The sequence below is a fragment of the Phalacrocorax aristotelis genome, chromosome 11, assembly GCF_949628215.1.
Source record: "Phalacrocorax aristotelis chromosome 11, bGulAri2.1, whole genome shotgun sequence".
NCBI lineage: Eukaryota > Metazoa > Chordata > Aves > Suliformes > Phalacrocoracidae > Phalacrocorax > Phalacrocorax aristotelis.
The window spans coordinates 912,448-936,566 of NC_134286.1; the positions used below are offsets into that span (position 1 = coordinate 912,448).

Here is a 24,119-nt window from a genome sequence, read left to right on the forward strand (position 1 = left end):
CTGTCTGCTTCACCTCTGCTTCACTCTGCCAAGCCGGCGAAAAATGAACGCAGCCAGGAATCGTTTTCCTTTAAGCCCGCCTGCAAACCAAAACACAGATGCCACATCTAATTTTAGGCCTCCTAGCCTTGAGAGTGTTCTCTTAATTCTGTTTAAAGTGAGCAGCAAGATAGTCATCTCAGGACAAAGCTACTGAAGCGGCCAAGCGCCCACCTTGACCCCAAATCTTGGAAAGCCGAAGGGTGCGGCGGGGGCAGAGCCCCATCCTCTCCTCCGGCCACGAGGCACGGCTCTGCCCTGCCGCCCACATGGCCAGGAGCAAACGGATCACCGCCGATCCCAGGGGGATACGGAGGATACACGGAGCCCCCTCCGCTAACTGGAAACAGGCAGGCAGGGGGTCTGGCCCGCCGCCCTGCTAACCTCAGGCTGCCACCTTACCCTTGTGGGGACTTGGGCAACCGTTCCAGCTCAGGCCATAATTCAAGTGTTTAAGCACCAACGTGGCAAAGCAGAGGGTGAGCTGAACGAAGGGAAAACCACTGCCCCCCAGGCCCCTCTCAGCTGCCACCCACAGCCTAGCCTCATCCCACCCTCAGCACAGCTACAGGGGCGGGATGCTCCATCCCGCAGGCGCCCTGGCACTGCCTCGCTCTGCTCCCCCTTCAGAGCCACCCTCCGCAACGGCCAGGAACCAAGGACGTGGCATTTGGCACAGACTGTGCTGTAAACAAGAAAGCGAAAAAAAAACCTGTGCTGCTATTTGTTTTCTAACCAGTTAAAGATGTTCCTGAGGTCTTGGGAGCAGATCGGGAAGTAACAAGATTTCTTTGTAAGTGGAAGATGGTATTATCAGTTTCCTCTCTGACCACAGGGGACATAAAAACAAAGCAAATAACTAAAAGCCAGAAAACTAAATCCATGTGAACAGGCTGCGCTGACTGGGATGACCTCACGGGTTCTGAAGCGTAGGAGCATGCACAGGGACAGAGCCCGGAGCCAGCCAAGGAGGGAGCACGGTGCCCGCAGGACCCACAGCTCCAGGCTTTGGACCTGAGCTGGACACGTGCCACCCAGACCAGCCCCACTGAACAGCGCCGACACCTCCAGACAGCGAGAGGCAGGACGGGGGCGACCTGGAGGGTTAGTGCTCAGCTTTGTGACAAGAAGAGGTGCCAATTTCATGCCAACCCCCCCGACGTCCCCTTGCAGGGCCCCATCCAGCCGGGGTGGGGGGCCCGTGACCAGCACTCCTTCCCACAGACAGCATCTGCAAAGGGATTGCTGCAGGCACTGGGGCAAGGGATGGAGACGATATTTATACAAGAAGAGAACACACACACAAAACCAGTGCGTTATGTCCCCGGGTAGAAGAACACACGCACACGCACACACACGATCCAAGAGAAAACACAGATCATCCGAACACTATTTGCATGCGGTATTTCATTTCCCAGTTAAGGCACCCAATTGCCATGCAGTTGAACGCAATTAACCTGATAGGCACACAAATGACTTTTCTCCTTTCCTCTTTTTTACAAGGGGAAAGAGGAGCTGCCGAGATAGCCTGTCCAAACCCTCCCCAGCGTCACGTCAGAAAATGTGCGGACGCTGCTGCCGCCCACTCCAGATAGGCGGGGAGGGGGAGGAGGCAGGAGCCTTCACTAGGAAATTACTGATACAAAAACTTGCGCCTGGGCTCTGTTCTCAGCACATGGGCCAAGGTCAAAGCATTTTTTCTGCCATTTCTAACCAGTAAAGAAGCTAATGCAGCGAAAATATGTAACACCAGTCAAAGTGCTGAAGGGTTTGTGAGAAAACAGCAGAAAAAGAAGTGAAGGACCATCTTGGGAAAGAAAAGAAGCAGCCCTCTAAGGCCTTCCCCAACTGGTGAGAACATGGGGGGAGAGGAAGCGAAGTCCAGGGTCTTGCCACCTCTTCCTGGGAACTGAACATGTCCCAGTGACTCTCAAATGTATTTTAGGAAATCTGCAGCCTCCACTCTGGCATTTCTGGGGATCCCTCCTGACAGCAGCAATTCCAGGAGCAGCTGGCAGGACGGCGGTCAGGCAGCAGGGATGAAGATGCTGTTGTAACATGGGATTTAACCCCCGAGGCTCTTCCCAAAGCTGCTGGCTGCAGCCAGCCCCAGTTTCTAGTCCCAGCCCGAGCACACTGGTGCGGAGGGAGAGGGCACCCTCCAGCCTGCACCCACCCAGCATGCACCACCCATCCTCAGATGATTTGCCAGCGCATCAGATCCCCCAGGCTCTGGCAAGAGCTTAATCCTGAGCTTCACAGGCAGTGCTGGCATGCCGGATCAGGCGGCCAGCATCCAGGGACATCCCTCCCAGCACCGCCTGTCAAAGACACCTGGCTACAGACATTAAACAAGTTAAAGATAAATCATTACAACTGCGCCCATGCACAGCACACGAGCAGCGGCCGGGGCGCTGCACAGCGCGCTGAAGCGGCTCGCCACTCTCTGCAGAGCACGACCAGGGCTCCGCCGGCCCAGGCGCACAGCAAGCGTGTCCTGGAGGTGGCCCAGCTCTCCGTGGCGCAGACCCGCCAAAGTCCACTACGGTTACGTACAGGAAAACGTGCCTGGCTGCTCTCCCTGGCTAACTCACAGGACGGCTGCCTGCGGTGCTCCCTCGCCCTCGCAGCAGAGGATGCCCCGCACAAATGGTACTGCTGTCCCAATACTGGTGGTTCTGCACTGGCTTTCTAAGCCTTATTTAAAACTTATCTTTTGCTCCCAGAGCTGTTTTCGAAGCGGCAGCCACCTTGCCTGCAATCTCAAGGAGCTCAGGGTGGTCCATGGCATCACACAGCCCCTCGGCAGCCCCACGCCCTGGGCAGTCAGATGGAGGTGCCCAGCCAGCCCCTCCAGCAAAACCACAGGCTTATCCACTGCTCTTCGCTGGGGATTGTTACTTATTTATTAAGGTGCGCTCCATTCTGCTTTTTGATTATGCAGAAAAGCCACCAGGAGACCTGCAGAGAGCTTGGGGTGTAATTCTCCCTGTGTGGATACCCGAGATGCCTGGAGCTGGGTGGCATCCAATTCCAGCCCCAGTGGGACGGCTGCCTGCTGCCCAGGGAAAGGGCAGCAGCTATAAATACCTGTAAAGCTGGGCTGTATTTTTAAGATTGTTTCTGCTACTGCAAAATGAACTTAATCTGTGGTCTATGTCCCAACAAATCATTCTTACCGCTTCTGAGGATGTGTCAGCGTTTGACTTGGTTTGTTCTCGTTATCCAAAAAGGCCTCCCCAGAAGTGGGGCTGGGGCGTTTCAAACCACAGAGGAGTGTGGGTGACCTTGCTCTTTCTGGCTTCTGCTCAGATTGCATTAAACAGGAAAAAAGCAGAGGCAAGAGAGCAGGCCAAGCCTGCCCTCCCTGCCCGTTCCGTCTCCGTCTGCCCGCTACCTGCGCAGGCACCCAGGGAGCGCAGAGGTTCCCGCCGGGGTCCCCCGAGGTGAGATGCTGCACTCCTGTAACCCCTCTCCTGTAAACACTGTCCCGGCATCTGGGAGCTGGACGGGGTCAGACATCGCTGAGGGCAGCACTCGGGTCTGCTGAAGTAAACAGGGCTACTGACAGGGCACCGAGTCCAGCGCACAAGGACACCACTGCAGGACTCTGTCCCAAAGCCGAGCACAAAGCGCAACCCGGTGCCCCGGGAGCCCAGCTCCGACGGCTGCCAGGGCCCACAGCCACTCTACGCTCTGAGGGACTCCTGCCAAAGCCACCGGCTCGAAACAAACCTCACCTCCCTCCATCTATGGAAAAGGAGCGCTACCTATTTTGCATGGTTGCCTGGAGGCTAAATGAATTGCTGCTCATAAGTGCTTCAGAGGAAAAGTGCCATAAAAGCACAGAATACTACTACTGGTAGCATTTCTATTACTGTTACAGGATACATCGAACTTCACTTAAAAATACTCAGAAGAAGAATCAGGGTTGTAATCATTATTTTTAAAGCAGAATAAACCACAAACACACTCTGCAACAACTGCCAGCGCTGCCTGTTGCAGGCACCTCGCCTGGGTGGGCAAGGCGTCTCACCACCCGAGCCACGCGGGGCTCCAGGGCTCTCCCAGGGGCGGCTCCTCCCTCGCTTTGCCCCGCAGCCAGAGCTGGCAGAAGGATTAAGCTGTACTTGGACATGGATGAGTTCACAGGTGGCACGGGCAGATCAGCGGTGAAGAGAGAGGCAGCAGCGGATACAGCGAAAGGGAGTATCAGTGAAAAACCTCCGTCACAAGTCTTTACCATGACAACTGGGTCAGTTCCTTTTAATTATCATGAGCTTGCTCATACCACTATTACTGTTAAAAAACAAAGCCAGTTCTTGTCTACAACGCGTGAAGCAGCTATCGATAGCAGGGCTATGAGCCCATCTGAGTTAAAATCCCAAAGTGACCAAATTGCTTTCTTCCACCGCAGGGAAACAAACAGAGCCTGGCTTCTCTGCAGCATTCAGCCTCAAATGCCGGGTCAGGGCTGGTCGAGGTCACTCCAACTCAAAAGCCAGGAACACTCATTCATGCAGACGTAGCCATCAAAATATCCCCATGCGGGCGTACTCCTCCGATTCCCTGCAAGGGCGATACTCCCCACCTTTCACTTGCCAAGAAGGGATTGCTCCCTTACTCCCCGCAGGCCTGGGGTGGATGGAGCAGGGTGGCCAGCGCAGGCAGGGCTGTGCCCAGCCACCCACCCACGGCTGCGCAGCGCCGGCTGGGCTGCACGCAGCCATCAGGCTTTCTTCAAACTACATCAGTCTTCCGAACGCTACAATGGACTCACTAATCTAAATAGACTCTGCTCTCCTCCACTGAGGAGTAAGTGACTCCATCCCTTGGCAGGAGAACAGATCACCACATCCAGCCACCCCGCAGAGACAGCCGGGGAAGCCTCCAGCGATGCCGGCACATGGTGCAGGGCAGTGACACCAACTGCCAGCACACCACACCCCCATCCCGGACGAAGGAGGATAAAAGGATAAAATAGCCATTGACCGTCTTCTGTTTCCCTTTGGGTCACCTTGCAGAGCATTCCCAAACCTACAGATAATTGCCAGTTGCCCTCCACAGACCCCTAAAGCAGCTGGGGGACCCACAGACCGACTGAAGGCTGCTGCCCCAAAGCTTTGGCGCGATGCTTGCCAAGCTGTGCTGAGGCAGCCGGGGCTGGCGGAGCATGGCACCCCCAGCCCAGCAGCCCCACCGCCTCCCATCACAGCTGAGCTGAGGTTCACCTTGCCTCCTTTTCCCACCGTAACTGCCTTCTCACGGCCCTGTTGTCACAACCAGCATCTCAAGATGCTGAGAACCAGTGAATGACAGAAAATGACGATTATCACCACATATTTTCCCTTTCCCCTGCATCAATACTGCCCTGCATTCTGTAAATCCCAAGCCTTGAAACACCTCCCTCCCAAAAGACAGATGTTTTCACCCAGTCAAGAGCACAGCTCACCTGCTCAACCAGACTCCAGCTTGCCTGGCCAACAGCTTCCTCAAGGTCCAGATTTAACTCCCCCTGCATGAGCTGCAAGCAGAGGATGAATGCCCCCCACAGCCTCAGCCTTGGCTCTTGGGATCTCCACCAGGACCACGGGAAACCCTGGGTATCCTTTGCAGCCAGCAGAGGAGCGCAGTAACAAATGAGGCTTGCTGCCTCAGACAGCAGGACACCGCTGCCGCCAGCAGCACTGTCAGCCATGCAGAGCACATCAATGCCTTGCACAGGCTCTATTTTCTCCAAGCAAAGTTAATGCTTTCTGCTGCATAGCGCAAATCTGAAGTGCTCAAGAAAACTTCTTTTATAGGTTTTAGCTTTTTCAAGCAAATACTGTTAACAATCAGAGCAGATTTCCTACCTCTGACCCCAAACTCTTCCCAAAGGAAGGCTCGCCACTCTGCAGCTGCAGCCTGTGAAAATGAGGCCTCTGGACATCCAAGCTGAGGCTCCAGCCACCCTACTCACTTAGGTGCTAATGCAAAACTGAGCGATGGGGCCACTGGACGTGTATTGCTGTCACCCCTAAGGATGTATATAAAATTTAAGATTTGCTTCTCGCTCCCCAAAATAAATCCACACTTTGATTCAGCTTTCTGTCATACGACCCAGCATGACGCTCTCTGCAAAAGACCTGAACAAGGGGCCTATAAGAACACGAATGTGCTTTGGTGTACCAGACAGAAGTTCCCTGTATCTCCTACTGTTCATATTCAAAGTCAAATCCTAAGTTACACTTTTTACTAATTAATTTAAAGCTCTTATGCAGAGCAAAACAAGCTTCTGCAAAGACCTGTACATGTGATGACACTCGATGCACGGCGGTACCTCCTGCACTGCCTACACCGCAGGGGCCCATGCCCCCTCCTGCCTAGGGACAGCGAGCGGATGACGCCGTCATCAGGGCTCCCCTGGGCTGCAGAAGCAAAGCGGCGATGGTACGCATACATGTAACATGGCACTCCATACAGTACAGCGCAAGCACAGCACCCTGTGTCCAACAATCAGCCCCCACTGAGCAGCGTGCCGGGCCCGGGACGGGCTGAGGGACCAACCCCTCCGGCTGGCTGGTCCACCCTTGGTGGCCGAGGATGAGAGGGAAAGGAAGCAGGGCCCAGATTTGTGGTGCTCCCACCTGAGGCGAGCTGTAGCAGGGCTGGGCAGGGACACCCCACGGGCCAATGCTGGATCACAGCGTTGGTGTGACAGCACCCTAACACTCAGCGGTGTGACCCCTCGGCACTCTCCGCGTCCTCCCAGCGTACTGGAAGGTAACGCATCCACTGCTGTTCCCAAGACTTATTCAAAGAACACTAAGGAGATCCAGACAGTGGTCCTGCGGCCTCCCTTCACTCGTCGCCTGGGCGGTGAAGCCTGGGCTGTAACGAAGGGCTCTGAGCAGGTTACTGGTCCCCGTAAGTCCATGCTGCTATGCAGGTTTCCCGCACAGAAGATTTATAGTGGCCAGAGAGGACCTTCCAGGTATTCTCTGCATGTATCTCTGCCAGCCTGCGCAGGAGGAGAAGACTCAGCTGAAGCAGAGGCTCACAAAAGACATTGCCAGACATTTTCTACTGCCGCAGCCGTGCCCTGCCGCACTGCTGGTCTGGAGCTACCTCTTGACCCCTGGTAGCAACATGAAGTTGCCATGCGGCACTTTGGTTTGCAATCCATCAACTGGAAAAACAAGACAAAGGTAGTCGGCAGAGACAGGATGGCATGCCTGCACTGGCCAGGTATTGAGATGTACGCTGCTTTTGGCTGCGACAGAGTTAATTTTCTTCACAGTAGCTAGTATGAGGCTGTCTCAGGTTTGTGCTGAAAACAGTGTTGATAACACAGGCATGTGTTAGTTGTTCCTGAGCAGTGCTTACACACAGTCAAGGCCTTTTCTGCTCCCAGCGAGTAGCTGGGAGTGCACAAGGAGTTGGGAGGGGACACGGCCAGGACAGCTGAACCCAGTGGTCCACTAAAGAGGGAGACAGGACACCTGCCTCTTGTGCATGCTGCCTCCTGGCTCTCTTGAGGAAAAGAAAGAGCTGGAAAGGATCCAGTACCCACGCAGGAAACTTTGCCACTGCTGCCTGTGGTGCTACACCTATGAATGTGGTGTAGAAATGGGTTCATCCGAGGAGAGAGGAGATCACTTCTGGCAAACGCTCACACCTTACCTAGTGATAGTAACAGAGGAAGGTGCCCATGCCTCTGCGTCACGTCGCCAATTTGATGTCAGCGTCCCAGCTGACACAAGTCAGCCGGTCTCTCTGAGATGACGTCGTGTTCCTCGCTTTGTGTCGGTTTCTAGTGCAGATGCCCCTGTTGTCAGAAAATGTTCTTCAAAAAAAGGAAGTTCACTTTAAATTGCAGAAAATATTGAAATAAACTAAACAAGAGGAGGAAAAGACTATGTCTCACAAGCCCTTCAGCCAGGTTCATCTGATGCTTCTTATTTAGCATTGCCTTCTGGCTTGTGATGCTGTGCTGGCTTTTTTTTCCACTTGCAAATGCGTTCAAGACTGCCACCACCCTGGAAATGCCACAGAGCATTGAACAGAGCAAAGCGGGCAGAGCTGATGCCTCTCACCTTACGCAGGTCATCTCGCAATATACCAAACACTAAAATCTTCCATAAACAGCTGCGACGCAGGGCATTCACAGGTTGTGCTCGGGAGCTCCTGCGCTCCACTGCGCTGCAGCTCGCCCGCCCGGAGCGGGTGCAGAGGCGTCCCTGGGGCGGGCGCTCCCTGCCTGCCAGGGCCGCGGGCAGGCGGCTGCGCCGTGCGGCGGGGACGCAGGCCCCGCCACCACCGCGGCCCCACTGCCTGCAACGACCTCAGCGGCACGACGCTCCCAGGACTTGTGCTGAACGGCTGGCACCAGGGGAACTTCAGTTGTTCTGTTTACTCCCAGCAATTAACTGTCAGAGTCACACCGCCACTGCACGGATCTTTGGGATCCACCGGAGCACCTCAGAGAAACAAATGGTTGGTACTAGAAGAGAAAGTCTCCCACAGGATAGTTTTCTTCCAGTAAATGCTCATTTGATAAATGTGAAATGTTCCACAGGATGATAAAATAATACGGTATTTTTCTTTTATGTTTAACTTTGTAATCTTAGCCTACCAATCGCAAGCGGAGAGTATCCTTTTCAAGCCAAACAGCCTGCTGCAGCAGCCCAGCGGACAGGCACCCCCGAGCATGCCAAGTACAGACTGAAAGCCAGTTAGAAAAGAATCTGCCAATACAGAAATGGCAAATTAGGACAGCCATTTTAAAATCAGCAACTTACAAAATATGAATGAAGCTCAGTGCTAAGACAAAAATATAGTTAATATGAATGACAGAAAAATACAAAGAACTGAATTACTGCCGTCTATTACAAACAATTTGTAACTCTGTGAAATGAAACTGCTTTCAACATACCAAACCGAAGTGTTGCCATATGGCTAAAACACTTTCCAGTATTTCAGGAAATTCTGGAATTTCTTCCTGCAGGAAATGGCAACATTTCCAGCTTTCCTCCCAGTTCAGGAGCACGCCTGTGAGCGGCACCCCTTCCCACCACGCAAAGACTTGAACAGACCGTATGAGATTCGCTCTCGAATGCCTTTATCTTTCGTTTGCCCAAGAGCACGCGATCCAAAGGTGCCACCCTGGCACAGACACAGAGCGAGCCGTTGTCTCCTGCGCAGAGCTAAGCGCGGCCTTGCAGGGCCCTCGGCGCGGAGGCGGGGGGAGTTGTGCATCGCCCGGAGGGGCTGCCCGGCGGCGGGTGGCGTTCAGGAGTCACTGCCTCGCTACAGTGTTTCTGCTGCAATTCTTGCCAGGACCGTCCCACACCTTCCCCAGTCCAGAGCAAGGGGCTGGAGGCAGAGACTTCCAGGAATCGCCTGCTCCGTGCTGCAGGGACAAAGCCAGAGCTCCTTGGTGCAGCACGGCCTCTGCCCGGCGCCAATACCTTCCGCGCTGCGATGACCACAGGTGCCTCTGGCAGCACGGTGACAGACGTGACCTGCCTGCCGGCAGCAGCACCATCCTCCCACTCGGCGTGCGGCGGCACAGCCTGCGGGACGGGGTGATGCTGCCCTGGGGGCTGACGGCCGTCCCTGCAGTGGTGGTCCTGCCCCGGGGGATGATGCCCGTCCCTGCGGTGGTGGTCCTGCCCTGGGGGATGATGCCCGTCCCTGCGGTGGTGGTCCTGCCCCGGGGGATGATGCCCGTCCCTGCAGTGGTGGTCCTACCCCGGGGGATGATGCCCATCCCTGCGGTGGCGGTCCTACCCCGGGGGATGATGCCCGTCCCTGCAGTGGTGGTCCTACCCCGGGGGATGATGCCCGTCCCTGCGGTGGTGGTCCCGCCCCGGGGGCTGATGTTGTCCCCACGGTGGTGGTCCTGCCCTGGGGGCTTACACCCGCCCCCACAGCTGCCCAAGAAGGAAACCCGGGTGGAAAGGCGCAGCTACGCACCAGCAGAGTTTTCTTTCAGATATGGCAACACACAAAGCCACAGGTTCCTACCCGGGCTACAAAACATGCTTTATCTCTCATTCACAATCAGTATGTTGAAATATATTGCCTTTCTGACCTCAGAAAAAGCACCAAATCACTACCAATTTTCAACTAGTTCTCTTTGCTGGAATGAAGTTCTCAGAACAGGAAAACCAAAGGGTTTTACTATAGAGTGGCTGCAAGAAGTAACGCAGAGCACAGCTAGCATCTGCATAACAAATACCAGTGAATACTGCAAACAGCAGAAAAAACGTAAAAGCTGTACAAGTAGGAGAATATCTGTCACGGGCAAATCCTTTGCTGCTTCCTGCCCAGAAGTCCTTGGTAATACAGGACAGAGGGCACAAATGACTGTATAACTTAAACCCACCAATACTCTTACAGCTTTTTATGCATTATTTCTGTGGTGAAATTTGCTGAATTCTCAGCCACTGTCTTCTATGCCAAGTGCCTTGTAGAGCTTAACTTTTTGTTGCAACCAGCACTTAAGAGAAAATGGGGGGAGGGGGGGAGAGAGTAATCACTGTTGATATCAAGCATGAGACTTTGGAACCAGTTTCCAGAGGGTGTAAGAGCTCAGAAATTTGAGACATGGGGAGAAGAGGAAGTGAAAGCACTGAGTAGGATGGGGAGACGTCTGCCCTTGAACAGCCTTATAATGAGCAGGTGGAAAAGCAAATAGATGTTTTGTGCTGTAAGGGCAGAGGAGCAGGTCCCACACAAACACACGGCACATGTACACCCTCCACGGCCCATCCCTTACCAGGGTGACGCATCTGCCCTTCCCAGTGGGTAGGGAGAGCTGGAGAGAGGGAAGACAGGGAGGGACAGAGGGAGGAGGGAGCAGGGAAAGAGGGAGACCCTTTTATGATACTTGGAATATACTACAGAAACACGAGGAAAACTCCAGAACCAAAATCAATTGAGCGGAAGGAGCAAGCTGGAAAATAAAAAACACTGGAAACAGTTATCTCCCATCATTCACTGCCACAGACATAAACCCTGATTTAACGGCACAGGAGAGGGCCGGGCAGCCCCGCGGGCAGAGCTGCTCACCCCTCCAGCACTGTGCCCGCGGGGCTGCTGCACCAGCAAGCACAAACCTGGGCGAGGACTGAGAGAACACTTTTTTAATGCCCATGGGCCCAGGCCGCGTGCTAACACAAGGACCACAATCCTTCCAGTCTGGAGTGTTTTCTTGGTGGTTCTGGGCATCTTCAAAGAAAAACAGCCAGTCTCTCCGTGTGTTGCAACGCCAGGACCCAGGCTCCTGATGTGGGTTTCAATGTGCACCCAGCGTCAAGTCAAACAGCCCGTCTTTAGAAAGAGCCACTTGCTGCCCTCACACCACCGCAGGCTGAGCCTAGCTAATGGGCTGTGAAAAAGGATAATCTCATTTATCAATTTAACTGAAAACTAACTCATGGGAAAGACTAAATAAATCAGCATCCTCAAACTGAAATGACAGCAAGTCAAGGAGCTAAGCATGGAAGAAAGCAAATGAGCTTTGGCTTGCATGCTGCAATCCTTCGGAGAGCAGCTCTCGGGAAAAGGAACTGCAACCGTTGTGCCCTGGCACTGGGTGACCCAGCGGCCACGCCAGCTGTGGGGAAGCCAGCAGTGCCCATCTCCGACGCTCTCCCTGATAGCAAGGCATTCGCTGTACCCGCTGCTGTCCTGCAAGTAGGAGGCTTGATCAGAACTCGAATATCCCGCCTACTCCAGTTACCCTAACGGAGCGTTACCAGTTGTTTCACAACCTTAACTCAAGCCAGGAGAGATGAGTGTCTTCCCATAGCCTGGTAGCATGCCAATTCACATTTAAACAAGTCCCAAGTCCTCTAAACTTGTGTAAACAGAGTTCTGTGCTGTGGTTACAAGAGCCTTCTCCTGCCAGTCACCAGGGAACCTTCAAAAGCAGCTTTTAATTAATGCTGTACCCTGGGGAAAGCTCAGCTCCGATCCCTCCCAAGCTCCACATGTCTTCTGCTTTATCCCCCTCCATGTTTAGGCGGTTTGAAAGGCAGCACCGCTGGCACAGGCAGGCAGCACTGCTGGCAGAGGCAAGCAGCCGCCCTGCCCCGCGCTCCAGCAGCCACCCGTGACCCAGCCACGCTACATGTGGATCTGATTCTGCATGGAAAAGTGTAGCACTGGTTTGGCAACCAGGGACAAAACTTGGCCACAGAAGACCTTAGCACACAGTTATAAAACCTGCGGATACACGGGCTTCGAACCAGTGGCCTGATCCAGCAGCTGCTGAAGCCAGGGAGCCCATCAGCCAAGCGCCTCAGGGTCTGGGGTCCCCTCTTCCACCTCGTGCTCCCCCTTTGGCTGTGAAAAGCCTGATGGTTAGCGGTGACTGAAGACAGCTCGGCAAGTACCTACATGAATTCAGGATGCTTGTCAGGCATGTCCTAGGAAAGGTTTCTCCTACTGCAAATTTGCTGTTGCGACCTGGAGCATTTACTGCTCATTTAAGGCATGGTCACTCCAGTGAACAACAGCAATGCAAGCTGGCCTGGCACGACATGAAAACACAGATGACCATGATTTAAGTGTACACGACTGAACAACCTGCTATCCATGACTCACTCAAAATCTGAAAGTGATCAGGAAAAATATGGAATCTGTAGTTTTCCAAACAAGATCTGACAAGAGATCAACCCTATCACCTCTGAAATAAAGGAGACGAGAAACAGGCACTTCCCAGTGAAGATGCAGTGTGCCGAGGACAGCAGTCGTTTGCCCCACAATGACTTGTACCTACGCGGGAATGTCAGAACACGATTCCCAAAGTCTCCTGAAAAGCGCAAAACCTCAGCTGCGCCTGGGGAGAAGGACCTGCTTCCAGCTGACAGCACTGGTCACAGGAGCGCCTGCTGTGTGCATTTAAAGAAGAAAAATAAAGAACTGAAAGGTGATGAAGAAGAACCCTTTTTTTTTGTGCTTTCTCTTCTGCTTTTATCAGGAACCATCAAAAAGCTTTAGCCCGTCCATGACGTTCCCAGCCCTTCAAGGTTCAGTGCCCACGGAGCCGCACCAGCAGCTGCGGACCATGGGCAGCTCTTGCGAAGCTGGCCAGAGGGACAGGCTTCAGCAAGAGCGTTCTTCTGTGCACGGCTTGTCTTCCTAATACCGCCATTTGCTTGAGCAGAAAGGACATACTGACAAGAGCAGGCGGGAGGGTCACCCCCTTCCCAAGGGCTTCTGAGTCCTGCCAGGGAAGAGCTGAGGGTTCCCCAGACCTCCCCTGGGGAAGGGGCCGCCCGGCGGAGGGCGGCTGGGAGTGAGGGCAGCCAGCGAACGGCCTCCTGCCTTGTCTCATCTGATAGTGCAATAACCTGCCCTTGATCTTTTTTATCAGAATCTTATCTCCTCCTTCAGCAGGTGGAAATTATTACAGGTATTATCTGTAAGCAGTATCACAATTACATAGCTGGCCACAAAAAGATTATATAGCCATTATGCCAGGTGATGCATAAACACAGGGCACTCGCCCAAGCTGATTACAGCTGAACTGAAGAAAGAGATCTGCAGGCAGGTGTAACCAGAAACACAGGGACACCAAACAGGTAACAGCAGTAATAGCAAATGCCACTTAAAAAAAAAATCTCTGAAACTACATGGACAACTAGATTTTTCTGAGCCAATTACCCCTAAATTTGTTTGTCACCTTTGTTTCCAGTGCTTCAGTAATGGCTCCTTCTTCAATTCCGTTTAGTTTAAACCAAATAGGCCTACACCACTTACGCAGCGCTGTGTTTTGGTCTTACGAGTCATTTTGACACTGTAACCTTGGCTTTATTATATCAGTGCTGCATCTCACTCTTAAAACAGGTTATTTAGTCACCCCAAAGACTTGCTGTTAATAATTATGCAATAACCACAGCACAAAGATAAACAGCTACGAGTCTACAGTGTAACAAAAGCTTGGATTAATTTGTTAATTATATGTAAGCAGTACTGCCACAATCAGGTACACCACATCAAAAGCTTTCAATTAAACCAAATTATGTTAATGTCTATTTTGTTTCCTCTACGTTTCAGTGCCTCCAAACCCAGCCAAATCCCCCGCTGTGCACAAGCAAACCACCAGGCAGCAGTTACGGATTTGCACAGGCGCTGCTCCAAGACCCACCCCGGGCCCCAGCACACCCGGCGCCTGGGGACCACCGACCACGCCACGGAACGGCAAGGATGGCTCCTGCCGAGGGGGCACCTTAATTCGGCCCCGTCAGATGGGCTGGCTTCCGAGGCAGCCCCTGGCGGCTGACAGCATTAGTTTTATGAGCTGCGCCTGTTGTATCCCAGGCTGAGGTGGATGCCAGCACCCAATTTTCCATTAACGATCCCTCAAGCAATCCAGCCCCCCTCTCTCACAGCTTTAGAGGTCAACTCTTCTACTCGCAACCCCCAACCCAAATCGAGAGTAGTTTACGTGAAGAGAAAATGTAAACAACTCCCCCAAAACATTAAGAAACTGTTTGTGCTTTAATGTCACCTATGAAGAGGGGGGTGAGGGGATGTGTGTCTCTGACTTCCGAAATACCAATCCATGCCTGACCCAGACCGCTCCAGGGCAGACCTGGGGTTCTGAAGACAGGTTCACCATGGAGAGAAGAGAGGTCCCACTAGCACAATGTAGGACCGTTCGAAAAGGGAAAGAACGAGGAGCAACACACCTTAAAATGCTCCATATTCTTCAAAGAAGATGGGGCTGCGTCTGCAGCTGCCGCTGCCAGTGCCACAGCAGTGTGGGGAGCTGAAGCGCAGATGACCTCACACCAGTAACGCTGCCCCGAGCCCACAGAAGTGCCCTCCGCTGCTCTCCAAGAAAACGCCAAGACGACATTTTCCAAGGCTAAAAGGGTGAAGCTTTCTGTGCAGTGCCACGCAGGACGGGAACTTAAACCTAGCACCAGAAGCTAGCAGCGGAGTACAGGTCCAAAGTGGACCATCCTTTGGTGAGGAACTTTACTATGAAGAGGTTTAGCTCCCACAACTCTCCTTCTGCACGAGTGCTGCTGCCTGGGAAACTGGTACACGATTCGCTGCCATCAGCTCCAGCTGCAGCAAAGGCTGCTCACTGCACCGTCACTGTTGCATACCCAGCAGAAAATCAAAAGCCACAGCAATCAACAGGCAGCACACTGCAAAGTTAATGGAGACTTTGCTAGGGTGAAATAGAAACCTGGCAGCAATTAACCCATACGGCTTTAGCCAGACCACAGAGGAGCGTTCCGCTTTCCTTACAGCATACTGAAATTGCATACGAGCACAGAGAGGGGTATAAATACTGTCAGTCTGTCGCTCACTTGCAGCAGCCAGGTAATGCTGTACGAGCAAGAGTCTGGAGGACAAGATAATGGTATTTTTAAAACTCTCTGTGCTAGCTCTGACTCCACTGAGTCCTGCAGAAATCTGCCAGCGGGAGCCCAGGTCCCCTCAAAGCCACTGTGCCGGGGAAGCAGGGACTCAGACACAGCACGCTGATCGGAGCCGCAAGAGGAGGATACAGGATTTCCCACAGGAATATGGGAGACATCATTTATCTCTAAGGCGAGACTCGGGCAAAATTCACCTGCTGCCCAGGTCCAGCCCGCAGACTGCCTGCTGACCCCCACATAAGCCCAAACTTATTTTCCTTATGGCGATATTCCCTCCCTCTGGGGGGTTCTATTGCACAGCCTTCGCAGGCAAATAAACCATCGCAAGGCTGAGGCTTCTGCTGTCAAAAACCGGCATCATCCATTGGCAGCATCGGGCAGTTAAACTTCCCCAACTCTCTTCACCCCTCCTCGCTCTGCACCCATTTCAGCAGAGACTTACCCAGGCTCCAGTGGGACACGCAGGGTCCACACAACTCCTACCAGTACGACACTCACAGCTGGACTCATTTTGACCCTCCCTCACTTTCACCCCAGTTTTTTTGCCAAGCCCTCAGCTTCTTCATAAAATCCCCAAGTAAATCGTTGTGTGGATGGTAATTACCTCAGTGCCCGAGCAAAGCTGTGAGCATTTCACAGCAGCAGAACAAGCACACAAGCAGGAGTATGCATTTGCCCTGTGCTAATTCAAAGGGAAAACCTAACTGTTCATTTTAATCTTTGCTCCCACCATGCAGAGTACCACAGGGTAAGCATGTGGGTGCGAAACAAGTTGAGTCTTGCCCAGTAAGTCACAAGCGACAGCCTGTCGGTACGAGGGAACGCTCCGACGGCGGAGCAGTGAACCAAGCCGGGGCCAGCCGGGACAGGGGCGGGATGGACGTGGGGCGCTCGCCAGGGCAGCCGGCGGGACGCTGGCGGGATGGTGGGTGCGGGATGCGGGGTGCCAGCGCCGGCGGGGTGCTGGCGGGATGGGGGGTGCGGGACGCGGAGTGCCGGTGCCGGCAGAATGCGGGGTGCCGGGTGCCGGCGGGGTGCGGGGTAGGGGACGCGGGACACGGGTACTCACCGGAGGTCGCCGTAGGCGCCGGCGTAGCCCTCGTCCCAGGGCGCCAGCTCGCTCTTGATGCAGGCGGCGGGAGAGACGAAGGGCGGCCGGCCCACCGGGTACCAGGTGTCGGCGGGGCAGTCGGCGGCCTCGGTGGCCGGTGCCCGGCCGCAGCCGAGGAGCCCGGCGGGCGGCTCGGCGCAGGGCCCGTACAGCGGCCCCTCCTCGGCGAGGAAAGCGGGCCAGGGGGCGGCGGGGCCCGGCGCGGCCACCTCGGGGCCGTAGCGGCACGGAGCGCCCCAGCCGCCGCCCGCCGCCGGCCCCCCCGGCCCCTCCAGCTTGATGCGGGTGGGCGACGGCGCCAGGCTGAAGGAGGGGGGCGGCCGGGCCGCGGGCCCCGGCGAGCCGCGGTAGAGCCCCGGCGCGGCGGGTGCCTCGACGGCCAGGGCGGCCCCGGCGCCCGCGAAGGCGGCCGGGGCGGGCGGCGGCTCTGGCGGGTCCCCGGCGGGCGGGCGGGGGGCGCGGTGCGGAGCGGCGGGCAGGGCGAACATGCAGTCCTCCCGGGGCAGCGGCTCCCCGGGTGGCGGCTCCAGCGCCTCCAGGGCCAGGCCCATGGAGGCGGACACGGCCCTGCAGAGCTGCTTGGCGCTGTCGCCCAGCGGGTCCTCCTTGGACGCCGGCTCGGCCTCGGGCGGCGGCAGCAGCGGCAGCGCGCCCGCCTCGCACAGCAGCTCCCGCAGCTCGCCGGCGCAGGGGAACGGGGAGCCCATGGCGGGGCCGCCGGCCGGCAGCGCCTTCCCGGCGCCGCGGGGCTCCGGGGGCGGCAGGAAGGCGGGCGAGCCCGGCGGGTGCCGGGGGCTCGGCAGGCAGGGCTGCAGGCTGCCGCCCGCCTCCTCCCGTGGCGCCTGGAACGCCTCGCAGACGCTCTGGAAGAAGCTCTGGAAAGCCCCGCGGAATGTCCTGCCCCCCGCCCGCGGATAGACGCGGCCGACCCCCAGCTGCACCTCCATGCCCGCCGGGCCCGGGGCGGCGGGGGCGGCAAGCCCCCGCAGGCTCCCCGCGGCCGCCCGCCCGGTTAGCAGCGGCGCTGCCCCGCGGCGCCCATCCGCGCCCGAGCGGCGGCGGGACGGGACCGGCGTGGGCGCAACAGGCAGGGGACGGTGGGGGAGCGGGGCAGGGGCAGCCGCCGCGGCCAGCTGCCGGCGCTCCGTGTGCGCGGCGGCGGCGGGGAGGGAGGGAGGAAGGCGGAGGGGACCGCCCCGCGCGGCCCCGGGGCTCCGCAGCGAGTGATCGGTAACCCGCCCTGCTCGCCTCGGCTGGGCTGGGCTCGGCTCCCCCTTGGGCGGTGGCGCCGGCGGCACCCCCGGGGGCGGCCCTGGAGCAGCGCGGCCCGCGGACCCGCAGCGCCGCCGCCGGCGTTCGCCGCAACTTCTGGGTTCGGCGCCCCAGCGGCGCCGGCCCCCGCGGGCGGAGCGGGACGGGACGGGACGGAACTGCCCGGGGAGAGCGCCCCTCACCGCGGCATCTGGGCGGGCGCCCGGCCGCGGCTGCCCCCGTTTCCCGGGCGTGCAGCCCCGCCGGGTTCCGGCCCCTCTCCCTCCTCCGCGGCTGCGGGCTGCGCCCAGCCGGCGGGATTCGGCAGAAAAACGCGCTCCGTCGCGTTGTGCGCGGGCGGGGCCGGCGCCGAGCATCTCCCGCCGGCTGCGCCCGCCGCGGGGGCTCCGCGGCCGCGCACCGTGCGCTCCGTGCCCAGGGAGCCGGGCGCCCTCCCCTCACCGGCGGGGGCTTTGCTCCCACCGCCCTCCGCCCACTCGCCACCAGCGAGAAGCAGCGAGTGGGTGCGTGGCAGCACGGGTACCACCGCCCCGGTCACACACACGGCTGCAGTGACCGAGCTGGAGGACCCAAGGCGGGGAGGACGTGCCGTACTCTAGGCTTGAGCTCCCCTTACTGGTCCTGCAATAACGGTCCTAAAGCAGCTCCTAGTAGGCACCATACCCAGACAACCTGGTGATGGAATCACACTCATCTGAGATAGGCTAAAGGAAGCCCATTAATTTCAAACCCTTTGGAGACAAGGGGAAAAAAGTAATAATTTGTTGCAAATGGAGAAGCAGAGCCAGTCAGGAAATCGAAGAATCATGTCCAGCCTTTTAAAAGCATTTTTACAAGCCATAGAAGATAAAAATTATAAACTAAGCACAGCCAAGAAAAACCTGGCAGCATCCCCCAGCCTGCCTGAGCAGCCAGACAGCCCTGCCTCCCGTCAGCAAAGCAGCCAGGGAGGGCAAAGGGTTGGTGCGCAAGGTGAGGATGGCACGGCTGCCCGCACCACGGGCCTCGCCGTCAGCCGGTGCCAGTGGGGCAGGAAGGCAGCGGGCAGCGGCTGCCAGTACCTGGGTGCTTTTCCTGGCCATAGCATCATCATGGAATCATACAATCATTCAGGTTGGAAAAGACCTCTAAGATCATCAAGTTCAACCGTCAACTCAACCCCCCCATGGCCTCCTGAACCATGTCCCCAGGTGCCGTGTCTACAGCTTTTTTGAACGCCCTCAGGGATGGTGACTCCACCGCCTCATGGGTGAGGAAGACCATTTATGGAGAAACCTTGTAGGCTTTCAGTACAGATGAAACACCAAGGTGGTTTTTAACGACAAGTAATATATCCCCTAAAACAATGGAGAAGCACAGGTAAAACCTGAAAAGGTAAAAAAAGAGGGAGATACTGTAAAAGATGTGCAGGGTGCCGATTCAAACACTCGCAGGTCTCAGCGGTCCCACCCACGTCACCGGCGATGGGCCCAGCCGACGCTTCGTGCAGGCTCCCTGGCGGCTGTGGCTCAGAGACCCCAGCCCCGTGACTCAGGCGCAGCCCAGCCCCACGGCCACAGAGCTGCAGCACCAGGTATGGGGAAAGGGAACAGGATGGGAGAGATCAGAGAGGTGTTTTGGAGGGATGCAAAGAAACCCGCGGAGAGAAGGAGGACATTTGTGTGGCCACGTTACAAATTGTTCTTCACATACCCACATGGGGAGATGATGCCTTTTCACGGCATAGGCTTGTGGGAGAAGCGTGTCCTGCAGAAGTAAGGCTGTGTGCATCACTTTTCAAAAAGCCGGTAGAAAGCCTTAATTGGATTTTCTGAAAAATGAGTACCATTAGTTCAAAGAACCCCTTTTTAATTTTTTTTCTCGGACACAAGTGAGCATAGGAGCTCACTCTTCCTACCAGCCGTGCAGTGACAATGATGGCCTAGCTTTACAGCAACGCTGCTCTGCACTTGAAGAAGCACCCCCAGAGGCACAAACCCAGGATTCACAACTGAATCTTATGGTGGTATCCCCTGTAAATCACACAAAACCCCGCCCCGTCCCGGGAAATAAGCTGTTGCCGCAAATCCGTGCAGATACCTGCCAAGTGGATGCAGATTCCAGTGTCTTTGCTCTTTCAGCCTCCGATAGTTGTCAAGCCTATGGAGTGAGATATACGGATGCTGGATTAGCATCAGGAAACGTATTGAAAAAAGCTGAGGATTGGAGATGTAGCGTAATACTACGTAGGAAACAGACGGCTTCGTGTTTCAGACAGAACGCAGTTGTTGACACGTGCGGTTCGACGAGCGCTTAACAGCTGTGTGTGACACCACCATTCCCAGCACAGGGGAAACGTCCTCAGGTCAGTTCATACAGGCTGAAAACACTGCCAGGTGTGAAGACCTCGGTACAAGTCAGACTTTTTATGTTCAGATAGCCTTTTCCATCTGGGATCGGCTGTATTTGGGGTCTTGCATGTGTCTGCTGGCTCTCTGTCCCTCAGGCTGCCGCTCTCAGAGCTCCCCTGGCCGCTCCTATCTCTGCAACATCTGCGGGTGTGCAGATTTCCCCACCGTCTGGTTTGCCGGTGACACTCGTGAGATGCTAATCACAACCGACACCTAAAGAAAGACTGCAAAATGGTTTCTGATCTCCTCAGTTTACAGAGCCGACACCTCAGTTTCAACCAATTGTGGGGTATTAGTATTAGTTTAGACGTATTAGTTTAGAAGCAATTTTGTGATTAGATCTTTGCATAAATTTGAAAAAGGTCGTCATTTGCCTTTGCTTTTTTTCTTTTCTTTTTTCTTTTCTTTTAAACTTATTTCCCGAAAGGGTGTCTTGCGAGACTTTCTTTTCCTGGTATTTGCATGTTTCTTTTAAAAATTATTGAATGTTAATGGATTTTCTGGGTGCGTGTATGTATGGCTGCGCATGCTATTTTTTAAAGGCTTCATGTATTTTAATCTTTATACTTGGCTGACAAAGAAAAATCAGTTATGCTAATGCACAGATAGTGTTTTACATGCAGTTACTATCTTACAAATACTAAAATGTAACTTTCCTTAGTGTTTCAAAGTTCTTTTACTAGTTGCATTAAAGCTGAGTTCAACCCTTTCCATAAAACCACTTTCTGCAGTTTAGAAGTCAACCACAATCTCGGCTTAGATCTCAAATTCCGAGTGCCGTATTTTAACGCAGTAAAATAGGCAGCGTTTATGGGAAGACCAGGCAAAACCAATGCAAATGTATATTTTTTCTGTAGGCAAGCTAAGCTGTAGTTTTGATTACAAAACTAGTGAAAAATGAGCTGCAGTGTGAGCCTACGCATGTTTCTGAACAGCGTCTTTCTCTTAAATGAGTCTGTGTTTTTCTCAGAACAAAGGTGAAGAACGTGTTATGGATTGTTTGCTTGGACCGCGCGCGCGGCTGTCAGTGGTTGGGGCTAAGGTATTCGTGCGTTCGATTGCTTTTTATTGCTAAAGCATTAAGGCGGGCTGAAAGTATTTTGGTTTGCTTTGCTGTCTCACAAATACTGACGCGATCTTTTCTCACGTTCCAGCAGTATTTGGTTTTATTCATTAAATCTGAGTATAAGAATTATAATATGTTGTTTTCTGTTACGTAAAACAACATAAAGATCCATAGTCGGGGTGGAGCTCCAGTCTAGAAGCACTGCAGTTTAATTCAAATAGAAGCACTGGGAGAGACGTACAGACGCACCGCCTGTGTCGGTGGAGCGGAGCTGTGTGTCGCCTGGCTGGTGGCAGCGCTGCTGACGGTCCCTGCGGCCCCCGGCCTCTGCAGGGCCCCTCTCCCTGCTCCTCCGTTCCCAATTCTGCTCGGCCAGACAGAGGCACGGCTGTTGGCCTGCTTCCTTGCTCGACATGCGTGAGCCGCGTGTGGCCATGACGATACCGGGCATTCGGAGGGATGTGAATTTGTAGGGTGGGGCGGGGGAGTGAAAAGATACAAATAAAGGAGATGTTTCAAAAATAGAATACATAAAGCGCAGAAAATTATTTGAAGAGCAACATCGCCTTTTCCTTTATTTTATGAGTGGTTTACTGACGTAAACTAAATGCATGTAGATTAATTTTTTTGTTTAAATTGAGACCCTAGATTCCTGTCTCAAAATAGTTTATAAAAATAAGTCAAATTAAACATGAAAACATCATATTTTTCTCTGTATTTGCTCTCAGGATCATAAAGGAATTTGTTGTCATTTGCCTGGTGGAAGTCACTACTTGGGCATCTAAAATTAAAGTTTATCAAATGGCTAAACCATCATTTCCAAGTGTCCTCTTAAGGGTCGGAGGGAGTTTTTCACATTTTGGTTCGTTCAACTAGTTCAGGTCAGTAACCCATGCACTCAAAGCTGGGAGAGACAGGAAAACCCTTCTGTTTCTATCCTGTGGTCAAACTGGGATGTAATGGGTGAGCTCTACTGCTTCTAAAATCAGGAAGGAGACAGGGACCCTGTGCAGTTGATGCCAGGCATTACATGTGGATAGCACTTCATTTATCTAACGAAATACTTTTTTACATTTAAAGTTTTTATGTGCTCAGAATTTAATAGCATTTTCTTTAACTGTAAAAACAATAGTGAAATTCTGCATGTATGTTTTAACTGATTTTAAATGCACCCTGATCCAGCACACAAATAAAAGGAATAATCCCACCATTATCAAGAAATATTTCTTTCACTGTTTTTTAATGTCATAAATGTTAAGAAAAATCTGAAAAAAAGTAATGCTGAACAAGATCCAGTGCGATGTTTGCAGTTTGTTTCTCTTAATCTAGAGAATTAAGACACTTGATACTGGTTAACCTTCCGCTTGCCTGACCTGTGCCGCAGAATACAAGGTAGTTGGATAACCAGCGAGTTGTACACGTATTGCCTAGAAAATGAAAAGCAGCCGGGCGAGGTAGCCGTGTGCTCAGCTGTGAAACAAGATTTAGCTTTACGTGCTCATTTGGGTGTTTGAGTTGGGAAGAGCATTAGTGCAGTGCACTGTGTACACCTGCGTGAATTGCAACACACACCAGACATTTAATAAAGGAGCCTGTTTATAAAACCTCAGAGATCTCTTCCTCCATTCTATTGATTTAAAAAATCAGTTTGCATGTATTTTTTTATTTCAGCTATATGTATCTTACAAGCAGCTTCTCCACTAAAAATATTTAAAATGAACACATCCTTCTTGCCCTGAAGTTAGGCACATCTTAAAGATATCCAAGAAAATGGAAGCAAACTGATACTGGATTTGTTAAACTTACTCCGTAGAGACCAAGTGTATAATTTGAATCTCTTTGGGTACAAGGCAGTATACCCCTTACCGTGCTAAAATTAGAAAGGATTTCACATAGACAGTTATTTATTACTGATATTGGATTAACAGAAAGTTTGCCCAAATAGAATACATAAAAATTTGACATAAAAACCTTATGTTAGCGATATCGTATTCCTATAGCTTCTCTTTTGGTACTTATACAAGCTTGTTTACCAATAAAACTGTCTAATATTTGCTTTCCAACGGCCTTCATACAAGACGAAATCATTTATGTTTTAGTTTATCATAAAGAACGTGAAAATAGAGTCTGAGTATCTTACCCTGTAGGAACTTACTCCGAGGAGGCGACTGCAGGGCTATTCAGCACAACCCCGTGTGTCAGAGGCCGGCTCGCAGTGTCCCATGCTCCGTAGATAGAGCAGGACAACAGCTATAAACACTCTTCAGGCAAGAAACTGTAAATTGAGGACGGTTAGTTATTCTTGAATGCAAGTGTTGTAGGAAATTAGACAGTTTCTTCTGCCACTCTGACCACAGACAGGAAATTTTATTGCATGCAATTTTCAGTTTCTTTCTACTATGAGGCCACACATCTTCAGCGAGCTGATTGTGCCTGTCTACAGCACACAAAGATGCTTTTAAAACTTCTGCATTTAAACTAACCTCAAGAAATTTGTTCAAACATTGTAAAGTTTCTATTTCAGCTTAAGCACTGAAATCATAGTTCTTTTTTGAATATTTTATATTTTATCATCAGGATTTCAGGAACTTAAAATTGCAGTAGCCATCTCATGTCAAATCATTTAGGCCCTGGCATAGCAAATATATGCTATTAATGTCAGACAAAAGAATTTTTATGTTCAAGTCTCTGAGACCTTTATGCTTAAAATTCAGCGTGTCCCCACCGTGCTTTATTGGATGAGGGCCCTACCCGATGAGGGAAAGCTTATTACCTTCTGTGAAGAGGTTTTTCTGTATTTCAGGGATTTGCGGTGGGGCTTGCCATAGCAGAAAGCAGCACAACAGTGT

At 53.3% G+C, this 24,119-nt stretch overlaps 1 protein-coding gene across 1 annotated transcript in view; it reads right to left on the minus strand.

Annotated features, from left to right (window-relative positions):
- AR (androgen receptor) overlaps window positions 1-17,842 on the minus strand; it is a 57,896-nt gene extending 40,054 nt beyond the window's left edge. The window contains exon 1 of the mRNA XM_075106515.1: window positions 16,501-17,842. Coding sequence (XP_074962616.1) covers window positions 16,501-17,489 — 989 coding nt within the window. The 5' untranslated portion in view covers window positions 17,490-17,842. The remainder of the gene's footprint in view (window positions 1-16,500) is intronic.
- Between the last annotated feature and the right edge of the window lie 6,277 nt (window positions 17,843-24,119).